The sequence below is a fragment of the Triticum aestivum genome, chromosome 2A (genome assembly GCF_018294505.1).
Source record: "Triticum aestivum cultivar Chinese Spring chromosome 2A, IWGSC CS RefSeq v2.1, whole genome shotgun sequence".
NCBI classification, from domain to species: Eukaryota; Viridiplantae; Streptophyta; class Magnoliopsida; order Poales; family Poaceae; genus Triticum; species Triticum aestivum.
In genome coordinates, this window is record NC_057797.1 from 43474541 (window position 1) to 43496293 (window position 21753).

The 21753-nt window shown below is 47.2% G+C and overlaps 2 protein-coding genes across 2 annotated transcripts; one reads left to right on the forward strand and one right to left on the reverse strand.

The window, feature by feature from the left end:
• Positions 1 to 7325: 7325 nt before the first annotated feature.
• LOC123187328 (uncharacterized) lies at positions 7326 to 8289 on the forward strand. The gene is made up of 2 exons (XM_044599170.1): positions 7326 to 7714; positions 7838 to 8289. Exons 1-2 carry the CDS (start codon positions 7426 to 7428, stop codon positions 8149 to 8151), a joined length of 603 nt encoding a protein of 200 aa, XP_044455105.1. The 5' UTR covers positions 7326 to 7425; the 3' UTR covers positions 8152 to 8289.
• Positions 8290 to 11172: 2883 nt separating this feature from the next.
• Positions 11173 to 14367, reverse strand: LOC123187329 (omega-3 fatty acid desaturase, chloroplastic). The gene is made up of 8 exons (XM_044599171.1): positions 13836 to 14367; positions 13637 to 13726; positions 13443 to 13509; positions 13236 to 13328; positions 12923 to 13108; positions 12694 to 12774; positions 11778 to 11915; positions 11173 to 11679 (listed from the first exon to the last, which is right to left on the reverse strand). The coding sequence occupies exons 1-8, from the start codon at positions 14324 to 14326 to the stop codon at positions 11491 to 11493; spliced, it is 1335 nt and encodes a 444-aa protein (XP_044455106.1). The 5' UTR covers positions 14327 to 14367; the 3' UTR covers positions 11173 to 11490.
• Between the last annotated feature and the right edge of the window lie 7386 nt (positions 14368 to 21753).

Sequence of the window (21753 nt, forward strand, 5' to 3'; positions counted from 1 at the left end):
CGTCGTCTTACTCGTGAGAATCCTCTTACTATTGAATTTGACGGTGTTGGTTTTTCTGTGAAGGACGCCCGTACCCGGATGGTGCTTCACCGATGTGATAGCCCTGACGAGCTTTATCCCGTGCACGCCAGCGCCTCCACTTCCACACCCGTCGCTCTCTCCGCTGGCGTCAACCTTTGGCATGCTCGCTTGGGCCACCCTAACCCCGCCGTTTTGCGTCAGATTCTTAGAAGTTTTTCTTTCTCGTGTAATAAGCTCGACGAGCATACTTGTGAGGCTTGTCGTTTGGTCAAGCACGTGCGCCTTTCCTTTAGTACGTCTACTTCAGTTTCCACTTCTCCGTTTCAGTTGATTCATAGTGATGTTTGGACATCTCCCATTGCGAGTAACACGGGCTATCTATACTATTTGGTGATTTTAGATGATTACTCTCATTATGTGTGGACTTTTCCTCTTCGTCGTAAATCCGATGCTTTAGCCACACTCACCACCTTTTATTACTACGTCACCACTCAGTTCGGTCGCCCCATACTTGCACTCCAAACTGATAATGGAAAAGAGTTTGATAACGTCGCTCTTCGCTCACTTCTCGCCTCTCACGGCACCACCTTCCGTCTCACTTGCCCCTACACTTCACAGCAGAACGGCCGCGCCGAGCGCATTCTCCGCACTCTTAATGACTGCGTTCGCACGTTGCTCTTTCACGCTAACGTGCCCGCTCGGTTCTGGCCCGATGCCCTCGCCACCGCCTCTCTCTTAGTCAACATTCGTCCATGTCGTCCCCGGTGGAACTACGCCCCTCACCACCTTCTTTTCGGTACACCACCGTCCTATGATGGTCTTTGCATATTTGGGTGTCTCTGTTATCCCAGCACCGCATCCACCATGCCACACAAGCTTGCACCTCGCTCCGTCCCATGCATCTTCCTTGGCTACCCTCCCAACACCAAAGGTTACCGATGCTATGATCCTGTCACTCATCGTGTGTACACCTCGAGGCACGTGTACTTCGTCGAGACGGTGTTTCCTTTTTTCAGGTTCCTCCGGCCGCGGCTCCTTCGGCTCCGGACCCCGCGCCCCCTACCTGGCACGATGCGCGGCGGCACCCCCCGGCGGCCCTCCCGGCCCGACGCCTTCTACCGCCCCCTCCCGGGTTCTCGACTCCCTCACCCGAGGTTGAGTCCTACCAGGCCCCCGGGGCCCCGGCTCCCTCGCCCGAGGTCGAGCCCGCGGGCACCCCACCCGCCACCCCGGTTGGCGCCGCTACTCCTGCGACGGGCTCGACCTCAACCTCGCCCGTCGCCTCCTCCGCGGCAGGCTTGGCTGGCATCGTCGCGGCTCCTGACGCCGCGGCCCCTGCCTCTGACGCCGCGGGCGCCCCTGTTATGGCCGCGGCCCCCACCGCCACGGGCGCCCCTGTTGTGCCCGTGGCCCCCGCTGCCGCGGCACCCGCCACCCTCGCCGGCCCGGTCACCCGTGCCCGTGCAGGAGTGCATCGGCTGAGCACGCGCTACTCCTCCGACGAGTATGCGTGCGCTGCCTCGACATCGACGCCATCACCCATCCCCACCTTCGCTCGTGCCGTCCTTCGGGATCCCCATTGGCTGGCTGCGATGCATGAGGAGTTTGACGCCCTGCAGCGCAACCGCATGTGGCAGCTTGTTCCGCGACCCCCTCGTGCCAACATCATCTCTGGCAAGTGGGTGTTTCGCCACAAGACTCGCCCGGACGGTTCTCTCGAGCGCTACAAGGCTCGATGGGTGGTTCATGGCTTTCGGCAACGCGCGGGCGTGGACTTCACCGACACCTTCGCCCCGATTGTGAAACTGGGCACGATCCGCGTCGTCCTTCAGCTGGCCGTCTCGCACGCCTGGCCTGTGCATCAATTGGACGTTTCCAACGCCTTCTTGCACGGTCATCTCGCCGAGCAGGTGTTCTGTGAGCAGCCTATTGGTTTCGTCGACGCCGAGCACCCCGACTTCATGTGCTTGCTCTCCCGCTCTCTTTATGGGTTGAAGCAGGTGCCTAGGGCTTGGTACCAGCGTATCGCAGCCTTCCGGCAGTCTCTGGGCTTTCGGTCCACTCGCTCCGATGCCTCACTCTTTGTGTATCATCAGGGAGTTGACACTGGATATCTGCTGCTCTACGTCGACGGCATCATCCTCACGGCGTCCGCCCCCGATCTCCTTCAGCGGCTGACTGCTCGTCTTCATGATGAGTTCGCCCTCAAGGACTTGGGGCCCCTGCACTACTTTCTCGGCATCGAGGTGATCCGCCGGGCTGACAGTTTCTTTCTGCATCAGCAGAAGTACGCCCACGAGCTCCTTGAGCGTGTCGGTATGCTTAATTGCAAGCCGGCGCCCACCCCCGTCGACACGAAGGCGAAGGTCTCTGCTCTGGAGGGGACTCTCGCGTTCGATGGAGCGTTTTATCGCTCTATCGTCGGTGCTTTACAGTACTTGACGCTAACTCGCCCCGACCTGCAGTATGCTGTTCAGCAGGTGTGCCTCCATATGCACGCCCCGCGTGACTCTCACTGGACTTTGGTGAAGCGTATTCTCCATTACATACGCGGCACCATGTCCTTGGGACTCACCCTGACGGCCTCCGCCTCCACCGACCTCGTGGCCTACTCGGATGCTGACTGGGCTGGCTGCCCCGACACGCGACGCTCTACGTCAGGCTACTGCGTCTATCTTGGGCCCTCGTTGATCTCTTGGTCATCGAAGCGGCAGCCCACGGTCTCCCACTCCAGCGCTGAGGTAGAGTATCGCGTCGTGGCTAATGCTGTGGCCGAGTGCTCTTGGATACGTCAGCTGCTCCAGGAGTTGCTTTGTGATGTTCACAAGGTCACTCTTGTCTACTGCGACAACGTCAGCGCGGTCTACCTCTCCGCCAACCCAGTGCACCATCGACAGACGAAGCATATTGAGCTTGATATTCATTTCGTGCACGAGCAGGTTGACCTTGGCCGTGTTCGGGTTCTCCACGTGCCGACGACGCAACAGTTTGCTGATGTGATGACTAAGGGATTGCCTACTCCCATCTTCGAGGAGTTTCGGTCCAGTCTCTGTGTCTCCAGCGACGCTTCGACTGCGGGGGGGGGGGGGGGGGGGTCGAGTCTATATTCTGTATTGCACGTGTATTGGAGTTGTGACCCACCTCCCAGTCTTGTATAGTTGAGGTAGAGGCCTTCCCTTGTATTATATATGCGTGCACCAGCACCCCAATCAACATATCGTATTGCAAATTATCTGTCTACAGCAGCCACAGTGGACGGTACAATGGTGTTCCACTCCATACACTAAACACATGCGGCCTATTTGAGCTAATTCGTGTGCAACAGAGTTCGCACCATGGCGACAAGCACGTATAGTAAATTGGGAGAAGCACATCTTAAGCTGGAATTTTATATCCTCAATTACTGCAGCATACGGTGAGGAATCTGCCTTCGAGATGTCCAACGCATCAACGAGCAGTTGTGAGTCTGTCTCAAAGACAACCCTGGTAGCCCCAATATCAGCTCCCGTCGTTACCGCTGCTGCCATCGCGTTGATCTCCGCACCAAAGGCGTCCTAGGTGTGATCCTACCTGCCGGCACGAGCAGGATAAGAAGCAAGGGGTAAAACATGCCAGTAGGACAACAAAAGGTCGTCGATTCTTTGGTCACCAGCACACGGGAGGTTACGGTTACTTGATCGTTGGGACACCATATATAGCTTGTGGCATTTGGAGGGTTAATTAGCTCACGTGAGAGCAAATCTATTTTTCCTTCTAAACTTAGAAACGGTAAGTTAGTCGAATCCTTGAGGATCCGGGAGCAGGCAGGCACGACGACGCTGGTCGGGACTTCTTGGCATGCACCTGGAGATCGACGGACGCAAGAAGACAGGAGGAAGGAAGGTGCCCTCGGTCTGAACCTGAAGATGCAAGACAGGAAAACAGCCAGCAAGTGTGTGCGCCCTGACAGGAGTCTGCCTGTCGTCGATGCGGATCCCATTTTACAATTCCAAAGCGTACGATCGCTTCGTTTGTACCACATCACTCCGACAGATGTATTTTCCAGCTCATCAGACAAAACAAACGATCTAGTGTTTCTCGCCTAGTCGCCATGTGCATGCAGAAGTTAATTAAAAGCTCTCATTATCATCAGCTTTCAGTACACATTTAACTAATAATCAGATCGACCAGGTCCATCGATGACCCATGTGTTGCTTCCTTTCTTTGCTTTACCAAAACATACATTTTCATGCTCCCCAACCATTCCTTGAGGCTCAAACCAGTGTTGTCCCTCCGGGGAGGGCAGTCCGCGAGGCGACTTGCGATCCGTGTCCTCTAATGGGACAAGGGCCAGCCATGCACGGGAAGATTCCTGTGTCTAACTGTGCTTCTTGTCCTCCTCAGCAACATGCTAAATGAGGAGGTGCATGTATTACTCCCTCCGTTTCAAAATAAGTGTCGCAATTTTGTGCTAATTTTAGTACAAAGTTATATTAGAGTTGAGACATTTATTTCGGGACGGGGTGAGTACTAGTTAAGTGTTACTACTAACTGGTTGTGGTTGGAGTGGGAGGAGTCAGTGTGGTGTGAACCCTGCATGGCCTGCAACTCGCGTATCTGTGTTTCTTCGATCTGGTGTATCTGGTCCTAGTGGTGCGCATGTGAAATTGTGAATGCCTGCAGGAAGGTGCAGTGATTGCCTTGCCTTTTGATCATCTGATGCGTCGGTGAAGCATAGCGATCTTTCCTGCCGATTCAGCCATGCATTCCATACTCTAAAAATAATGTGGTGGCCAAGGATCCTTCGGTTGTTCCTTTTCCCCCTTTTTCTTATGGAAAATTATCGTAAAGTTGGGACCACATCCAACGTATATACTGTTATAAATATATTGACGTGGAATTAGTTTTTATTTCTACTGTATCCAAAATATTTCCATGACACAAAATGTGTCCATCAGCTAACTAATAGTTTTGCTGGGTGTCACTCGCTTCATCATTAGACACATATAAACTTGATTTCTCTTTCCTCATGCCACTGTGTTAGTGAGTTTTGCTAGAGCTACGGGCAGATTTATACTGAAGCAAGCTTACAGGCTGAGTTGTCAACTTGCCATTGCAAATAGGAGGGAAAGAAAGGCCCACATCGTGAATTTCACGGGGGAGTGAATTAATGAGGGTGGGACACGTACACCCCGTAGCCCACTTCCGTGAAACCATCCCGTAAGCCTAGGATTTTCGCTGTGTTAGTATGTGTTTGTTGTTGTTAGGCCATGTCACTACAACACGTTACTGTCTCCAGCCAATCCACCATTAAACTCATAAACCAAATAATTGGAATGCAAGTCCTCCAATTGGGGCCATCAACTAGAACGACATATTCTTGCAAGACATCTATCAAGTACGCACATAGTCATGAGTAGACATTGATAGGCCCGTGGAATTTATGGCCGAGACTCGAAATCCTTATTTCATTTTGATTTACATCCCTTTCAAGTCAGACAGCTAGACAAAGACAAAAGGAGAAGAAAGAGAAAAGGAAACAAAAGAAAGAAAGGAGGTGATGGCAATAACAAACAACTTGTGTTAATAAGCCACCCAAACATAAATGTGCAGCAGACTAGCTACCAACAACATGCTACCAGTCATTTTAAATAATGATAGCAAACAATCCCAAATGAAGTTGTATGGTGCAAAATAGATGGTAGGAGCAAGTATGTGTACCAGAGCCTCTTTTAGGGTAGTTGACTGGTCAGATTTTTTGTCAATACAACGAATTTCATTCAATAGTGGCTTCAAGATGATACAACCACACTAAGTGCAAACGTATCCTCTGCATAACCAGATACACACAACCCAATACATCCAAAAACATACACATGAAGTGTGACATGGTTTGACATAAGCGGATACTAAAAGCCCAGGGTGCAAACTAAACCGCAATCCATAGGTAAGACCTCTCTGGCTTGGTCGATGCCGCTATAAACAGCTCCATGTTATGTGGTCTCTACAAAACCGAGCATGTACTTAGCTCGTGTGTACAAACACGAATAACCTACAAACGGGATGAAAAGTTCTTTTTGGTAAAGTAAATATAATACATGTGAAGAATCTTTGGTAGCATAAGTATTATGTCTCCCGTTGTGCAAATATCATAAAAGTATCATGTACTACCCCCGTAAGCAAAATAGGGATAATATATCCGTGCAACTAAGGATGTGAGAAAAGATTCTAGTATCGTAATGTGATATAATATTACAACATTTAAATGATAAATGTTGATAAGAAATAGATCCGAGACACGTCTTTGTATTTGGATTGTACAAGAAACCAAATGAGGTGAAGTATGATATTATGCTATAATATAATGCATTCGGGAGGTAATATCGTAAACTAGTATATGACGCATAATACCGGTCTACGATACTACCCATTGTAAGGAAAATACACACTCTTTATAGGTAAGAGTAAATAAAAATCCCCACACCTCGAGCCTGGGCCCTGGGTGCCCACGGCCCAACTCCGGCCCTGACGTTGCGGTGGCACACACGTGTACCCCGTGTCTTCGCCTGCCATGGCGCCACATGGTGAGGAGAGCATGGTGCATGAGATCATTTGTGAATACTCTCGCCATTCAAAACACATCCTTTTTGTCAGAAATCAAAATTTTGTTTACTCCAACCAGGTTCGGCTAAAGAATATTGACACCCAAAATACGGAATAGATAAGGTGCTAAAGATATATTCCACGATGCATCTAACAATAGTGATTTGCTATTGGTTGTTGTTTTTCTTTTTCTTTGGTAAACTTGGTCAGACGTTACAAAATTTGAACCGGGACAAAACTAATATACAATATATTTATAGATAGAATAGAGGAGTAGTAATTCTCGCCAGTTGTGGAGCATTTATAAACACAAGAGTTATTCGGGGAATCTCCTTCTTTTGCAAAAAAAAAAGGTTTGCAAAAAAAAGGGAACAAATATATCATAAAAGGTTCATAAGAACTAGTAGAACAAATCTATTATAAAAGGTTCATAAGTTTACATGTGACGACTCTTTCATAGTCCAGTCCAGTTGGTAGAACTGCCCGCGGCCTGCAGAGCATTGTCACCATGCATATGGCGCGCCCACGACATGCCTGCCCAACAAGAGGTTACATATGCTCTGTTCCATCCATCCGGCCGGCCAATTTTCTACGAACCCTAATTAACTAATCAACCAGCGTTGGTTGACTCCTTCGTTTTATCACCTCGCAACAGCCAACATCGCACGTCCACAAGCAGATTAAAAATGGCTTCCTTTACCACCTCGCTAATCACACTCCTCTCCCTCTCGTCTCGGCTCCCCCATATAATCCCAACCACGCCCCGTCCTTCTCGTCTCATCAGAATCCAGAGTCCGCACGCGAGAACTCACACCGACGGACATGGGGAACTGCCAGGCGGCGGACGCGGCGGCCGTGGTGATCCAGCACCCGGGCGACGGCAAGGTGGAGCGCCTCCACTGGCCGGCCACCGCGGCGGACGTCATGCGCAGGAACCCCGGCCACTACGTCGCGCTCGTCCTCCTCCATCACGTCTCTGCCGGCGGCGGCGTTGACCCAGACCCAGCAGTCGCCGGAGAAGGAGGAGATGCCAGGATAACCAAGGTGAAGCTCCTCAAGCCGAGGGACACGCTCCACCTCGGCCAGGTCTACCGCCTAATCACCTCCCAAGGTTCGTGCCCTGCATCCGCCAACGGTTCTTGGATTGGATTCTTTTGCGTCCTGTCCGGTTCCCTCTCTTTCTTACATGGAGATGGAGATTAACCAATCGATCGACCGTGGCGCGTGCGTGCAGAGGTGACCAAGGCCGTGCAGACGAGGAGGCAGGAGAGGACGCGCGGTTGCGACGAGGCGATCGAGCAGAAGCGGCCGCGGCTGCACCGGCGCCGGCAGCCGCCGAGGCCGAGAGGCGACAACGCGGCCACTACAGAACAGAGGCAGCCCGCCGACCATCAGCAACGGAAGCAGCCGGAGAAGGACCGGCACCACCGGAGCATGGCGGCCGCCCGCGGGGGAGGCAGAAGCCGGCACTGGCGCCCGGCGCTGCAGAGCATCACAGAGTCGTCGTCGAGCGGGCACGCCGAGTGCGAGGATGTACCATCTAAATGAACCGGAAATGGTAGGAGGAGCTAGGAACGTGTACATTTCGCGAGAGGAGCGGCAAGGCGTCGTCGCCAGAGAGTTGCCCTTTCGTTGTAGCCATGGAACACTGCCCTGAACGTGCGTGAAAAACTGAAAATACGTCCACCGGCCTCTGTCCCGCCGTCTGAATCCGTTTTTTCTGGTGATGCGGCACCATGCGTTGCTCGTGCCGCCGTCGAATCGCCAAGCGTGCTGGCTAGTTGCTGTTGAGATCCAACGGTTTATCCAGGTCGCGCACCATCCGGCACCACGCGCTATTCCTGGTCACGCAGATGCCGAGTGTGTGCTCATTGTGTTACCTTACTGCGAGATTACAAGATTTCAGTTTCAAGGATGGCAGTCCACATTGATGCAGAAATGTCATTGCATTGATGCAGGAGCAGGTCCGACACCGAACCCCGCGGTACACCACCATTCAACTTAGGGAGTACCTAGAACTCATCTAGATGAGACGTAATTTGGTCTCATTCACCTGGAAAACAAGAACGGATACAACCCACGTCAGCACACACGCATCTTGTAGCACCACATCCAATGGCTATAAAAGGTGAGTGAGACCAAATTAAATCTCATCTAGATGAGTTCTAGCAAAACTGTTCAACTTAAGTTTCAGTTTTCAGTTCAGACGATTTCAAAAAGTGGTAGGCACGCACGTTCCTCTCTAGGATGAACGGTCAGAGAGACCGCCTGGTCAATGGGATTGAAAAACACAGTGATTTTGTTGATTTTAAAGCGCCAAGCCTCGGAATTCGCTTTCCCCAGCAAATTTATCACAGAAATTGTACTTATCAAACTTGTGCTCGAGTACTACTACTAGCTCCAGCATGTTGAATATTACTACTAGCAATCGGGTCTCCATTCAACAATTGCAAGCTGATGGGCACGCCGCCAGCGATTTGATTATTCCCTCCATTTCTTTTGGCAAGACGCAACCCCATGCTTTGACTACCTACCCCATTTTTTAAGCACGAGTATATGATGATGAGTACGTTGACATGAGCTGAACCTGATGGGTCACCTTGACAGAAAGGCTACAAAATTTAAAACATGACGACAATCCGCGAAAAATGTGTGGCAGGAAAAATGTGTGACAGACAATCTGTGGGACAGCCTGCTTCATGCCACACGTGCGGCAGGAAAAATGTGTGGGTCAAACTCCTTCGTGCACACGTGTGGCACTTATCATTTGGGTAATATTTTGGGACAATTCAGTTGGTTTCGAGGATAAACCGGTGGAAAGAATCAGAGATGGAAAGAAAATAAAATTCAAAACAGGAAGAGGAACATCGGCGGTGTACCTGTTCTTCTGGCGACGCTCGGTTCAGAAGAACATCGGTCATCGGGTGCACTCTCCCCGCGCCCATCCCATGTCCTTGAACGTGATAGTAAATAAGGCCAGGTTCGACCTCTCTGTGACTTGATTTGATTTAGGCCAATGTAGTGAAGGAGCGGGAGGGATCCCCACCCCCCGACCATACATACACCAACATGTTTGATAAAATTCTTCATATACCCTTCAAATTTACATATGAAATAGAAAAAAATATTTTAATTGACTACACCTACATGAGAGTACGTTTAAACTTGTTTGCGAGTTAATTCTGTTTTTACCCCCATTCTTGTTTTTGCAACTTTACAAGGATTACCTTGCTTAACTAAGACTCTCCTGTCAGACCTGGGCCATGTTTTGCCTTTTTAAATTCTGTAGCCTATCCGCCAAGGCGGTCCCACATGTCAGCGCCGATGTGGTGTGTCACATGGATGGTGTCGAGTGCCGACTCTCGATGCGCAAGAGAGGAATGCAGTTGTGATGTGAAGGAGATTGCAATGCTCGAGGTCTCATGTGCCCCGCCGAATCAACACACGGATCAGTTGGTCGGATTAGCTCATTTACCTTATATAAATGTGTAGTGTTGTTAATATTTTCTTCTCACTCGTGGTGTTATTGTTGACAGCGGAATTTGTTTGTGATATGTGATCTTGTAACACATGTGCATGGTTTTTCTATGTCTTCTAGTTCTGGAATTCCGGCCCTACTTGTTAGTTGGTAGGAAGATCACATTACCATACAAGGATAATAGTACAGAAGGTTGTATTCACTGTATTTTGCATTCAAAAATGGTCTGATTTTGTTTATTTATTATTAAGTGAAGTATATTGGAGTTAATAAGAAACTAAAACACACAAGGATAACAAAGGTCGTTGATAAAATCCGAGATTACGTCATTTGTAGGCCTCGCCTCTGGGCCCAACTTCTGCATCTTGTTGCTTGTCCAAACATCCGTTGAAGAAACTAACATCAACATTTTTTTAAAAGATGTATGAGCCATCCGACCTGTTGGTCTTGGGAAGTGCGAGTTAGATTGCTTAATTTGCAGGACACTGTGCAAAAACTAATGTCATTGATTTCCATCTTCATTTTGCTTGCTTAATGCATGATATTCAGCAGTATAGAAGGATTCCATACAACCAAACCAAACTCGGCACCACAACTGCCGCCACCAAAGAAAGCCTAAGCACCCGACGACAACCCGCAAAATCTACAACCGACGAGGCCGAAAAAACCACATGAGACTTTTATTCGGCGTGACACCACCTCCGCCATTACAAGATCTGGAGTTTCCGACAATAATTCGGCTTCAATGGTAACACAGAGCTCATCTAGAATTTTCAACTGTAGCATGGTGCGTTTTCAACATAAATCTGATGATCATTCTAAGAAGAAGAAAAGGAGGACCACAGAAAGTCAAGAACTAAGCTCAAGGATCACAGATCCCATATGACCCCATCTGCAGGCAGACAGCCACAGCCTGTGGTCAGCAATGAACCAACATTGCATTCTGAAGAGGACAACTGACCAACCACTAGGACAGATGCAACAAAATTCACGACAACGACAACACGCGTAAATTCGGTTTCACATGTTAGTGCAAATATCTGGAGTTAAGCAGAGATCTTCACAGCAGTAGTATATGCATATGGACCGGCTGACATAAATACTGCTCTATAATTGTATAACAGTGCTGTAGTATCAAGCAATGAATGCCCCTTGATCAGGCAAGTTTTTCCAATCTTTTTAGAGCTGCCGTGGCTCTGGTCCAAAGAATCACTTGTTTCGTACAAGCACATAATCTATTCTACCATGGCTTCAAGCCTATTGTACAACCAAAAATCCAGTATGCCGGCGCCGTCCACCTGCTTGAATTGCCGGATGCTGAGGAACTTGGCAAGGTGAGGCGGCAGAGGGCTAATCGGTCAGGTGATAGCAGAGAGCAGCACCCCCCACAAAGAGTATGCTTGATGTTGTTAATCGGATGCTTGTGCACCGCCGGCGAGTTTCGGGTCAGTTTGGTAGTAGATTATGTCTCCGGTGTCGCTGACGTAGTGGTCGCTCTTCATGCTCCGTGCCAGCGCGCCAAACAGGTGGAACGGGAACGGGCCGGACTTGTCTGGCTCCCTGTAGTACTTCCCCAGCACCGGCTTCGCCGCCTCAGTCTGCAAGACAAGCACATTCAAGACCATGGATTTGTTTAGGCAAGGCTCATGATAAGATAACGAGGCAGGCAGGGAACGTCAAGGGATTCGATTCTTACCGCCTCCACTAGATGGTAATGTGGGATCTGCGGGAAAAGATGGTGGATCACGTGAGTCCCAATGTCGTGGTGGATGTTGTTGAGCCACCCGTAGTCCCTGTCAAGCGTCGTCAGGCCCCCGCGAAGATAGCTCCATGCCTGGTTCACATAGCAACACAGACAATATCTCAGTGATCACATACAGGAGCAGTAATGGTTGAAGGATTTGAGCAATGACAAACATGAATCTGGTTTTTTTTTTCAGTCTGAAGCTGGCATCCCTTTTTGGGAGAAAATGGAAATGCTCACAGTTTCCCTGTGACAGAAGGCGGTAAAGTATGTCTTTTCCACACAAAAAGTGTATTACTTTCAATAACTACCACACATATACACATCACAGATATATACAGAAGATGAACAGTGAAAGATGCAGCCAAACGTATGGACTACAGTTGGTGATTTCTGTGGCTAGATATATGCCTTACGTTATCTTCCAGTTGTCATGATGAAAGGCTGAAAAGGTGGCTTCTGATATCCTTCCAGACTTCTGTAACTTTGCTATTTTGACTAGAACTAAGATACAGTAACTTCACCTCTTTTATGCTTGCCAAACATAACTCATTTATCAAGTAAAGGAGGTCAACTTTATTGTTTACTCAGACTGTTCAATTCTAAGTTTTATCAGATACGGTCTGTGGTCAACTCTGTCAGCTTAAAGAGTTAGTTCAATTAGCAATTATACTTCACACTATGACCCAATCAGCACAGCTACACTGTATACGTTTGTTAGCAGGGCTTTTAGATACTGGGCCGAGCTATACTGCTGAACAACAGACACTAAGCGGACGAAATAATAATCAACGCATTAGTTTGGCACAATGTTACGCGATGTAACTCGCAATTACACAGATTGTAGCTCCGTTGATTATATTTTTACCTTTCCGCGGTACCAGGGAAGCTTGTCGTTGTGGCCGTGGTGGTGCAGGTAGGTGACAAAGTCCAGCCACATAACAAAAATCTGCAGGAAAATTCAGCAAGGAAACTTGGTAAGCTGCTGGCCACCCCCACAACAGGGCACAACCCAATCCACCTATCCACAAGAATCAGAACTTCTCGCAGGACCTAAGGCTACAAATGCAACAAGGGCAGGCACCACACACACATACCCAGTAGGGTACAGCGTACAGCTTGAGTATCTGAAGAGGCCCCATCACGACGGTGAGCCCAGCGAGCAGGCCAGCCATGGCAAGCCAGCATGTCGTCGACGTCAGAATGTCCTTCTTCTCATTCGGCTGGAACAAATCGCTGCTCGGGTGGAAATGCGAGCCTGATTTCCCTGGACTCCTCGACCACTGGACAGGTTGAACACAAACAAATACAGTCAGCAATCAAAATTTACCACATATATGCTTCTTTGTGAGCAATTTAATCAGCAAAATTAAGTAGGATCAAAGGTCATTCGGGATTGTTTGGTCTCACCAAATAGAATGGGTACGCGAGCATCGGGAACGGCAGCGCGAACCGAAGCTTCCGAGTGGCACTGTCCAGGCTCCTGTACAGCTTCTCTGGGAGCTGCAATTTGCAGCAACAATTGGCTCAAGACACCGTCACACAGGATCAATCAAATTCCTCAAGAACATGAGCAAAGTAAGCAGCAACAACTTGGAATCTATGTAGCCCACGTACCGGATGCCAGGACTCGTCGTTCTCGACGTGGCCGTGGTTCTGGTGGTGCGTCCTGTGGCTAATCCTCCTGCAGGTTTGATTGGAAAGGAGAAGTTTTTACTGACGCCGCAATAAACTCACCACTCATAGTTACTGTAACAACATTATAAGCAAGAAGAGGATCGAGGTGTGAGAAGGTGTTGATGCGCGCGTACCAGCCATTGTAAGGCACGAGGATGGAGGAGTGGAGGATGTGGCCGACCACGCTGTTGAGCTTGGCGTTGTTGGAGAAGCTCCCATGGCCGCTGCAGAACGGCAGCAGCAACCACCCACGAAGAGAGAGACGGTGAGCTCCTCTGGACAGCAAAAATTAATTTCAAGGACGGAGAAACTGAGGCCGGAGAGGCGACGCACCAGTCGTGCCCGAGGACGAAGAGCGCCCAGAACATGGTGCCCTGGGCGGCCCAGTAGACGGGCCAGGCGAGCCAGCTGTCGAGGCGGGCCGCGGCGGCGGCGAGCGCGAGCACGACGACGACGTCGCGCACCACGTACCCCATGGAGCGCCAGGGGTCCTTGACCCAGCAGTGCTTGGGGATGGCGGCCCGGATGTCCGCCAGCCCGAACGGCGGCGGCGCGCCAGGGTCGAACCCGTCCGCGGAGGGGCCCTCGCCGCCGTCCTGGCCCGCGGAGGCCCGGGAGGAGGAGCCGGAGCCGGAGCCGTCGTCCTCGGCGGTGACGAGGCGGGCGGGCGCGGCGACGGCCACGCGGAGGGAGAGCGCGCGGCGGGACGCGGCGACGCCGGAGGAGGGGAGGAGGGACGGCGGGGGAGGGAGCGCGACGGCGCGGCGCGGGAGGTGCAGGGGCGTGAGGCCGCAGCAGCATTGGGGGAGGAGCAGGCGCGCCATTGCTGCTGCTGCCGCTGCTTGCTGCTGCGCCGGCGGGTGGGGTGAGGCGGCCGTATCCGAGCATATAATAGTGGGTGGCCACGGCGCGGTGGGCCGGGCTGCGTGGGCCTCGCCATCCCGCGACCACGAGCCGGACACGAGGGCCTCCCCGCTTTCCCTCAAAAAAAAAAAACGAGGGCCTCCCCGCTCTGTGGCTCACACCGGAGGAGCGCATTGAATCCAAATATCAAAGCCAGTGGCAGGGCCAGTCATAGTAAATGGAATGGACCAAACACAACTGCTTGGAATGGAAACCACGGCATTTAACAAAAATTGTGTTCTTGTTGACGAAATTGAATGCAGCTGTGCTCACATGTGAAGATCGACGAATTCGGGGGGAAACGACGACATGCGCATCACAACTTGAGATCCACCGTTCAACATGTTATAGAGAAGGTGTCAACATCAGACACACCAACCATAACAATGGCGCGCTACTCTTTGTTGTTTCCCCATGTAAGCAGTTCGATTTATTTTCTCTTTTTATCTTTACAACAAAATAGAATGAAAAACAGAAGACAAAGCCCGCCTACAATGAGCAAGCTGCGGATCAGGGTGAAACTGCTCATGATAAAGAAACGGCTGCGAAAGAAGATGAAAGTTGACGAAAGAAAGATAATAAATTGGTGTGCATAAGAATGCATTTGGAAATTCATTCTTTTACCTCGAGTTTCTCCTGCCGACATATTAAGAAATCCATAAGTGTGGCTTATTCTCCCGTAGGTTTGCCTCACTACCCCTACCCCCTAAAAACTTTACAGTATTACATATCGGTTAGTGGTCGGCATAAGGGTAGTATAGTCATTTAGTTTAACCAGTCCATTTATCTCTCCCTTTCTCTCCCCTACATGTTTTCTCCTTCTCCTTCGGCACAACTGCGGCAAATCACCACAGATTCTTCCTCCAGTAATGTTGCTCACACAAATCAACTAATTCTAGCCCCTCTCTTAATATTGAGAATGGTTCTTAATCTTGGATTCCTTGTTTACTAATTCCTAATTTGTGTGGGTGATACATCTCCAACGTATCTGTAATTTTTGATTGTTCCATGCTATTATATTATCTGTTTTGGATGTTTACGGGCTTTATTATGCACTTTTATATTATTTTTGGGACTAACCTATTAACCTAGAGCCCAAAAAGGAATTATTTAGAAGTTATTATGTTGTTTCCCGGTGTAAGCAGTTCAAAAAGGAATTCTTCTTTTATCTTTAAAGCAAAGAAGAATGAACAGCGGAAGAGAAAGCCCATTTTATAGTGAGCAGGTTCACCTACGTTTGTCAACAAAAAAAGAGCAGGTTCACCTATGGTCCATTGGCTTATTCTCTCTCTGGTACAAATGCGATTAGCTGACGAGACTGCTCGTGGTAAAGAAACGGTTGCGAAAGAAGATGAGAGTTGACAAAAAATAATAAGAAATTGTTGTGCATAAGAATGCATTATGAAATTCGTTCTTTTACCTCGAGTTCTCCTGCCGATATATTAAGAAATCCATAAGAGTGGCTTATTCTCCCGTAGGTTTGCCTCACTACCCCTAACCCCCTAAAAGCTTTAGGGTGTTGCATATCGGTCAATGCTCGACATAAGGGTAGTATAGTCCTTTTGCTTAACCAGTCTGTTTATCTCTCCCTTTTCTCTCTCCTAGTCTCTTGTTTTCTCCTTCTCCTTCAGCAGAACAGCGCCAAATCACCATGAATCCTTCCACCACCAATGTTGCTCACACAAATCAACTGATTCTAGCCCCCTCTCTTAATATTGAGAATGGTTCTTAATCTTGGATTCCTTGTTTACTAATTTTTAATGGACTGTGCTAACTTCCAGTCGACTGGACATTAGCGATAGATCCGGACGACTCCACCCACGTACAATCCACTTCTCTCGATGTGGGAATCGACCCACCGCATCTTCCTTTTTTTTCTTCTAGCGCAATAGTAGTTCGCAACCACCCAGTCTAGATTGAGCCAGTGATTAGACTGCGGTTAGATAGTATTTGTACTGCTACTTAGTGCAACCTAAAAACGAACCATTTTTCTTTCTTTCCTTTTATATTTTTTATCCTATATAGATGGCCCGGCTGCTCTGTTAATATTTACAACATCATGCTAACTTCAACGTAGTAAAAATTGTTGACATATCCCGGTATCTTCGTTGTAAATAGCATGCCAGGGTACACAAGTTTTTTTTCGAGGGTACAAAAGTTATCAACCCTCTGGTACGTAACTTATCATGCTTTTTATACATAAGTTACTGGGGAATATTTTAAACTTTTTTTGGGTCAAAGTTACGGCTGGGTGTTGTACAAAATTATTATGCTTTGCAGTCTGTAAAAATCATGATATTTACACAAAAGTTATCAAGAGATGTTTTTAATAACTTTTTCCTAGGTCAAGGTTGTCGTGGTGTTTGTACATAAGTTATCATGGCAGCGGTACATAAATTATCATACTATTTACATAGTAATTATCAGGGTACGTTTCAAGCACCCCTCGTGTTGAAAAAGTTACCGTCATATTTGTATCTAAATTATCAGAGCTGCAGTGCATAAATTATCAAGTCATTTACACAACAGTTATCGGAGTTATGTTTTCCAAAGAGAAAATTTCAAAGTCAAAGTTATCAGCTATATTGTGTGTGTATTATCATGTTATTTGCACAGAAATTACCGGGGTATGATTTTCAACAACTTTTATCCTGGGGTCAAAGGAGTTACCACGATGTTCGTATGTGGGTTATCAGCTTTGTTGTGTGTATACTACCGTCCTATTTACACAGAATTTATCAGGAGTTGCTTTTCAATATTTTTCCTCGGGTCAAATGGTTACCATAGTGTTTCTAGGTGAGTTATCAACTTTGTTGTGTCTATATTATCATGTTATTTATATACAAGTTACCGGACTAGATTATTTAATATTTTTTGGGTAGAAAGGTTACCATGGTGCTTGTACGCGAGTTATCATCTTTGTTTTGCTTATATTACCATGATATTTGCACAAAACTTACCGGGGGAATTGTTTTCAACAACTTTCATTCTGGGGTTAAAAGAATTACCGTAGTGTTTGTATGTGAGTCATCGGCTCTATTGTGCGTATATTACCATCATATTTACATAGAAGTTACCGGGGTTTGTTTTTCCACTAAATTTTCCCCCAGTCAAAAGTTACCGGCTCTATTGTGTGACCACGAGTGTTTGTTATATTATCAGGTCGTGCATAAATTATTGTGTTATTTACACAAAAGTTGATGTGTATATTATCCTGTTGTTTAGAGAGAAGTTATCGGGATATGTTTCAATATTTTTTTCGGGTCAAAATTACCATGATATTTGTATGTAAGTTATCAGATCTACGATGCATAATCGTGCTATTTACTCATAAGTTATCACGGTCTTTGCATAATAATTTACTAGGTCCGCATGCGTCAAATACCATGCTATTTACACACAAGTTTTCGGTTTTGTCGCGTGAGAGAAGCGGATCGAGTTGTTTTTCTTTTCCACTCATTTAATAAGGTATAGAATACATGTAATCTGCATAAAAAACCCAGAAGAGAGAGTTAGCTCAGCTGGTAGCATGCTATGGCCAGGTTGTTCGCGCCTGTCGCTAACGTCTAGTCGACTGGAGAATAGCTTTTGCCATTTCTAATTTGTGTGGGCATCCATTATCCATGTCTTCTGTAGTTCCTAATGCCACTGCTAGAGGAACATGCTATTTTATTAGAAAAGGAAAATGTTTCCACAATTGAGAATAGATAGGATTGTTGCTTCAATCATGTTAAAAGATTCTCTAGCAATAGCTCGATGGGTCATGACCCTTTAGTTTGGTGCCCTACAAGACTTTTGACACTTCGACCTTACCGCTATTCGTGGCAGGTGGCCTACTCTGAATTTTAAGTCAGCGTGGATTAAGAATCTAAGATAAATCATTATCATTTATTAAGTATGTTTTAAGACCTATACACTTTTTAAGGGGGGGAGTTACACATGAACAAATCTCATATAATAACGGGAAACATTTCCTATCAGTAGTCTAATAGGAAGAAATCATCATACCATATGTGATCCCTTAATTTCTAATTAATCCCACAGTCGAGGCTCAGTCGTGCTATCCACCCATATTTGACGCTAGCCCGTGATCCCCTCCCGTTCCATCTCTCCCAAACCTCGTCCTCTCCCATGCCTCCTTCGAACGGAGCTCGCCGTCAACAATGCCGCCCACATCCTCTCTGATTACGTGGCCTAGATCCATCTCGTTCACACCATGTTTCGTTCACACCTCACTACCGAAGACGCAATCCACCCCCGATGATGGAATCCACCACGTCCCCCGATCCGATCCTCTATACCGACCTACTTCTCAATGCGGCCCTGACCTTGGTGGTGCGCCGTCCTGACATTAGGTTGTCGTGTCTGCCATCTCCATTGCGTTTGTTGCATCACGAGGTGCCTGGACCCTGGAGGTTTGAACTGGATGCTGGAGTACCTACCGTCGGCCGGAGAACCAGCAGTGACCTTCGATCCTTTTCCCTTCTTCTAAGTTTATTACACTGCATGCACCAACCATTGTCATGATAATGGGTCATCATGCACATATTTACACTCAATATGATGTCTCCAATAGCCATGCTTCGTAAGCATCAGATATGTGCTTCGGCATCCCAATTTGTTTTCCTCGATGGATGAAATTTGTTTATATATCAGAAAATGATCGATATACACACACATGTTCGCAACATCCGTTTGCTAGTTTCTAGTTATAAAATTTTGAGCTTCCACTAGGTTGAATTATGTTTAGATAACAACAAATCGATGCTTCTTGATATCCATGCTTCGTAACTTTATTGTATTTTTATTTGGTCCAGGTAGTTTGTTGCAATGAAACATACTTCTACACTTTGTTGTACTATTAACTATTGCATTGTCAAGAAAATTGTTTGTATTTGAGTTTTGCTAGATATGACACACAAAAACTTATATCAAGATATTTTGCTAGATAATGCCTGGAAGATTGTAGCCGAGATATTTAAGGATATCAAAACAAACAAACAAATACACACACATCATTATTCATGGAAATGTCACAAATTAATCCACAAAATGCATGCTCATGTTGATTTTACTCACATTAAAAGGGATTCGTTTGGTCTAAATATATTTTAATAAGTTAGAAGATCTCAAAAAGGAAAAGAAAAGAACTTACATAAGGTTTGCTATAAAATATAGTTTTAGCACACGTATATTTTAAATTTGTGTTGATAATAACACATCAAATGATACCATATAGATAATTGTATCCTAATACTCCCTCCATTCCTAAATATAAGTCTTTTAAGAGATTCCACTATAGACTACATACGGAGCAAAATAAGTCAATTTATACTCTAAAATACGTCTATATACATCTGAATGTAGTCTCTATAGTGGAATCTTTAAAAAGACTTATATTTAGGAATGGATAGAGTATTTAGTATTATTGTTACGTGAATAAATATGCCAACTAAGAATGAAAAAATATACTAGTAAGATCATAGGCTGATAATAAATTGTATGGAAATATAAAATTTTAGTATAAATACTATTTATTTTAGAAAATCTGAAGTCATGTTTTATGCATTGACTACGAGATTCCAATGCACTAGTCCACTAGCCTCATGTCGCATGATGCCAGGAGTTCAATGTTGCACAAAAACTCGAGATAAACTGAGATGTAATCTTAGCCTTCTCATTTGAACCCATCAGGGAAGAAGCTTATGGACTAGTTGTGGTGGCCGATCATGAAAATCCCGGACCGTATGTAGCTGTCATTCTTCTAGCCCATCCCTTGTGGTTGCTGCAACCCAAGATATTTAACACATGTGTGTCTTCAGCCTCCTTCAGTGGGGTGCACATAAACACCATATTACATGTCTTCATCTGGTGACCAGGAGGTTGTTGGGTTTCGTAGTAATTTCAAAAATTTTCCTACGCGCACACAGGATCATGTGATGCATAGCAACAAGAGGAGAGTGTTGTCTACGTACCCAACGCAGACCGACTGCGGAAGCGATGACACGACGTAGAGGAAGTAGTCGTACGTCTTCACGATCCAACCGATCAAGCACCGAAACTACGGCACCTCCGAGTTCGAGCACACGTTCAGCTCGATGACGATCCCCGGACTCCGATCCAGCAAAGTGTCGGGGAAGAGTTTCGTCAGCACGACGGCGTGGTGACGATCTTGATGAACTACAGCAGCAGGGCTTCGCCTAAACTCCGCTACAGTATTATCGAGGAATATGGTGGCAGGGGGCACCGCACACGGCTAAGGAATCGATCACGTGGATCAACTTGTGTCAACTTGTGTGTTTAGAGGTGCCCCTGCCTCCGTATATAAAGGATGGAGGAGGAGGAGGCCGGCCAAGGCAAAGGTGCGGCCAGGATAGGGAGTCCTACTAGGACTCCAAGTCCTAGTAGGAGTCCACCAAGAGGGGAGGAAGGGAGAAGGAATAGGAGGAGAAGGAGAGGTGGCCGGCCCCCTTTTCCCTAGTCCAATTCGGACCAAAGGGGAGGGGGGGGCGCAGCAGCCTATTTCCTCTTCCCACTAAAGCCCATCAAGGCCCATTACTTCTCCCGTAACTACCCGGTACTCCGAAAAATACCCGAATCATTCGGAACCTTTCCGATATCCGAATATAGTCGTCCAATATATCGATCTTTACGTCTCGACCATTTCGAGACTCCTCGTCATGTCCCCGATCTCATCCGGGACTCCGAACTCCTTCGGTACATCAAAACTCATAAACTCATAATATAACTGTCATCGAAACCTTAAGCGTGCGGACCCTACGGGTTCGAGAACAATGTAGACATGACCGAGACACGTCTCCGGTCAATAACCAATAGCGGGACCTGGATGCCCATATTGGCTCCTACATATTCTACGAAGATCTTTATCGGTCAGACCGCATAACAACATACGTTGTTCCCTTTGTCATCGGTATGTTACTTGCCCGAGATTCGATCGTCGGTATCCAATACCTAGTTCAATCTCGTTACCAGCAAGTCTCTTTACTCGTTCCGTAATACATCATCTCACAACTAACATATTAGTTGTAATGCTTGCAAGGCTTATGTGATGTGTATTACCGAGAGGGCCCAGAGATACCTCTCCGACAATCGGAGTGACAAATCCTAATCTCGAAATACGCCAACCCAACATCGACCATTGGAGACACCTGTAGTACTCCTTTATAATCACCCATTTACGTTGTGACGTTTGGTAGCACCCAAAGTGTTCCTCCGGTAAACGGGAGTTGCATAATCTCATAGTCATAGGAACATGTATAAGTCATGAAGAAAGCAATAGCAACATACTAAACGATCAGGTGCTAAGCTAATGGAATGGGTCATGTCA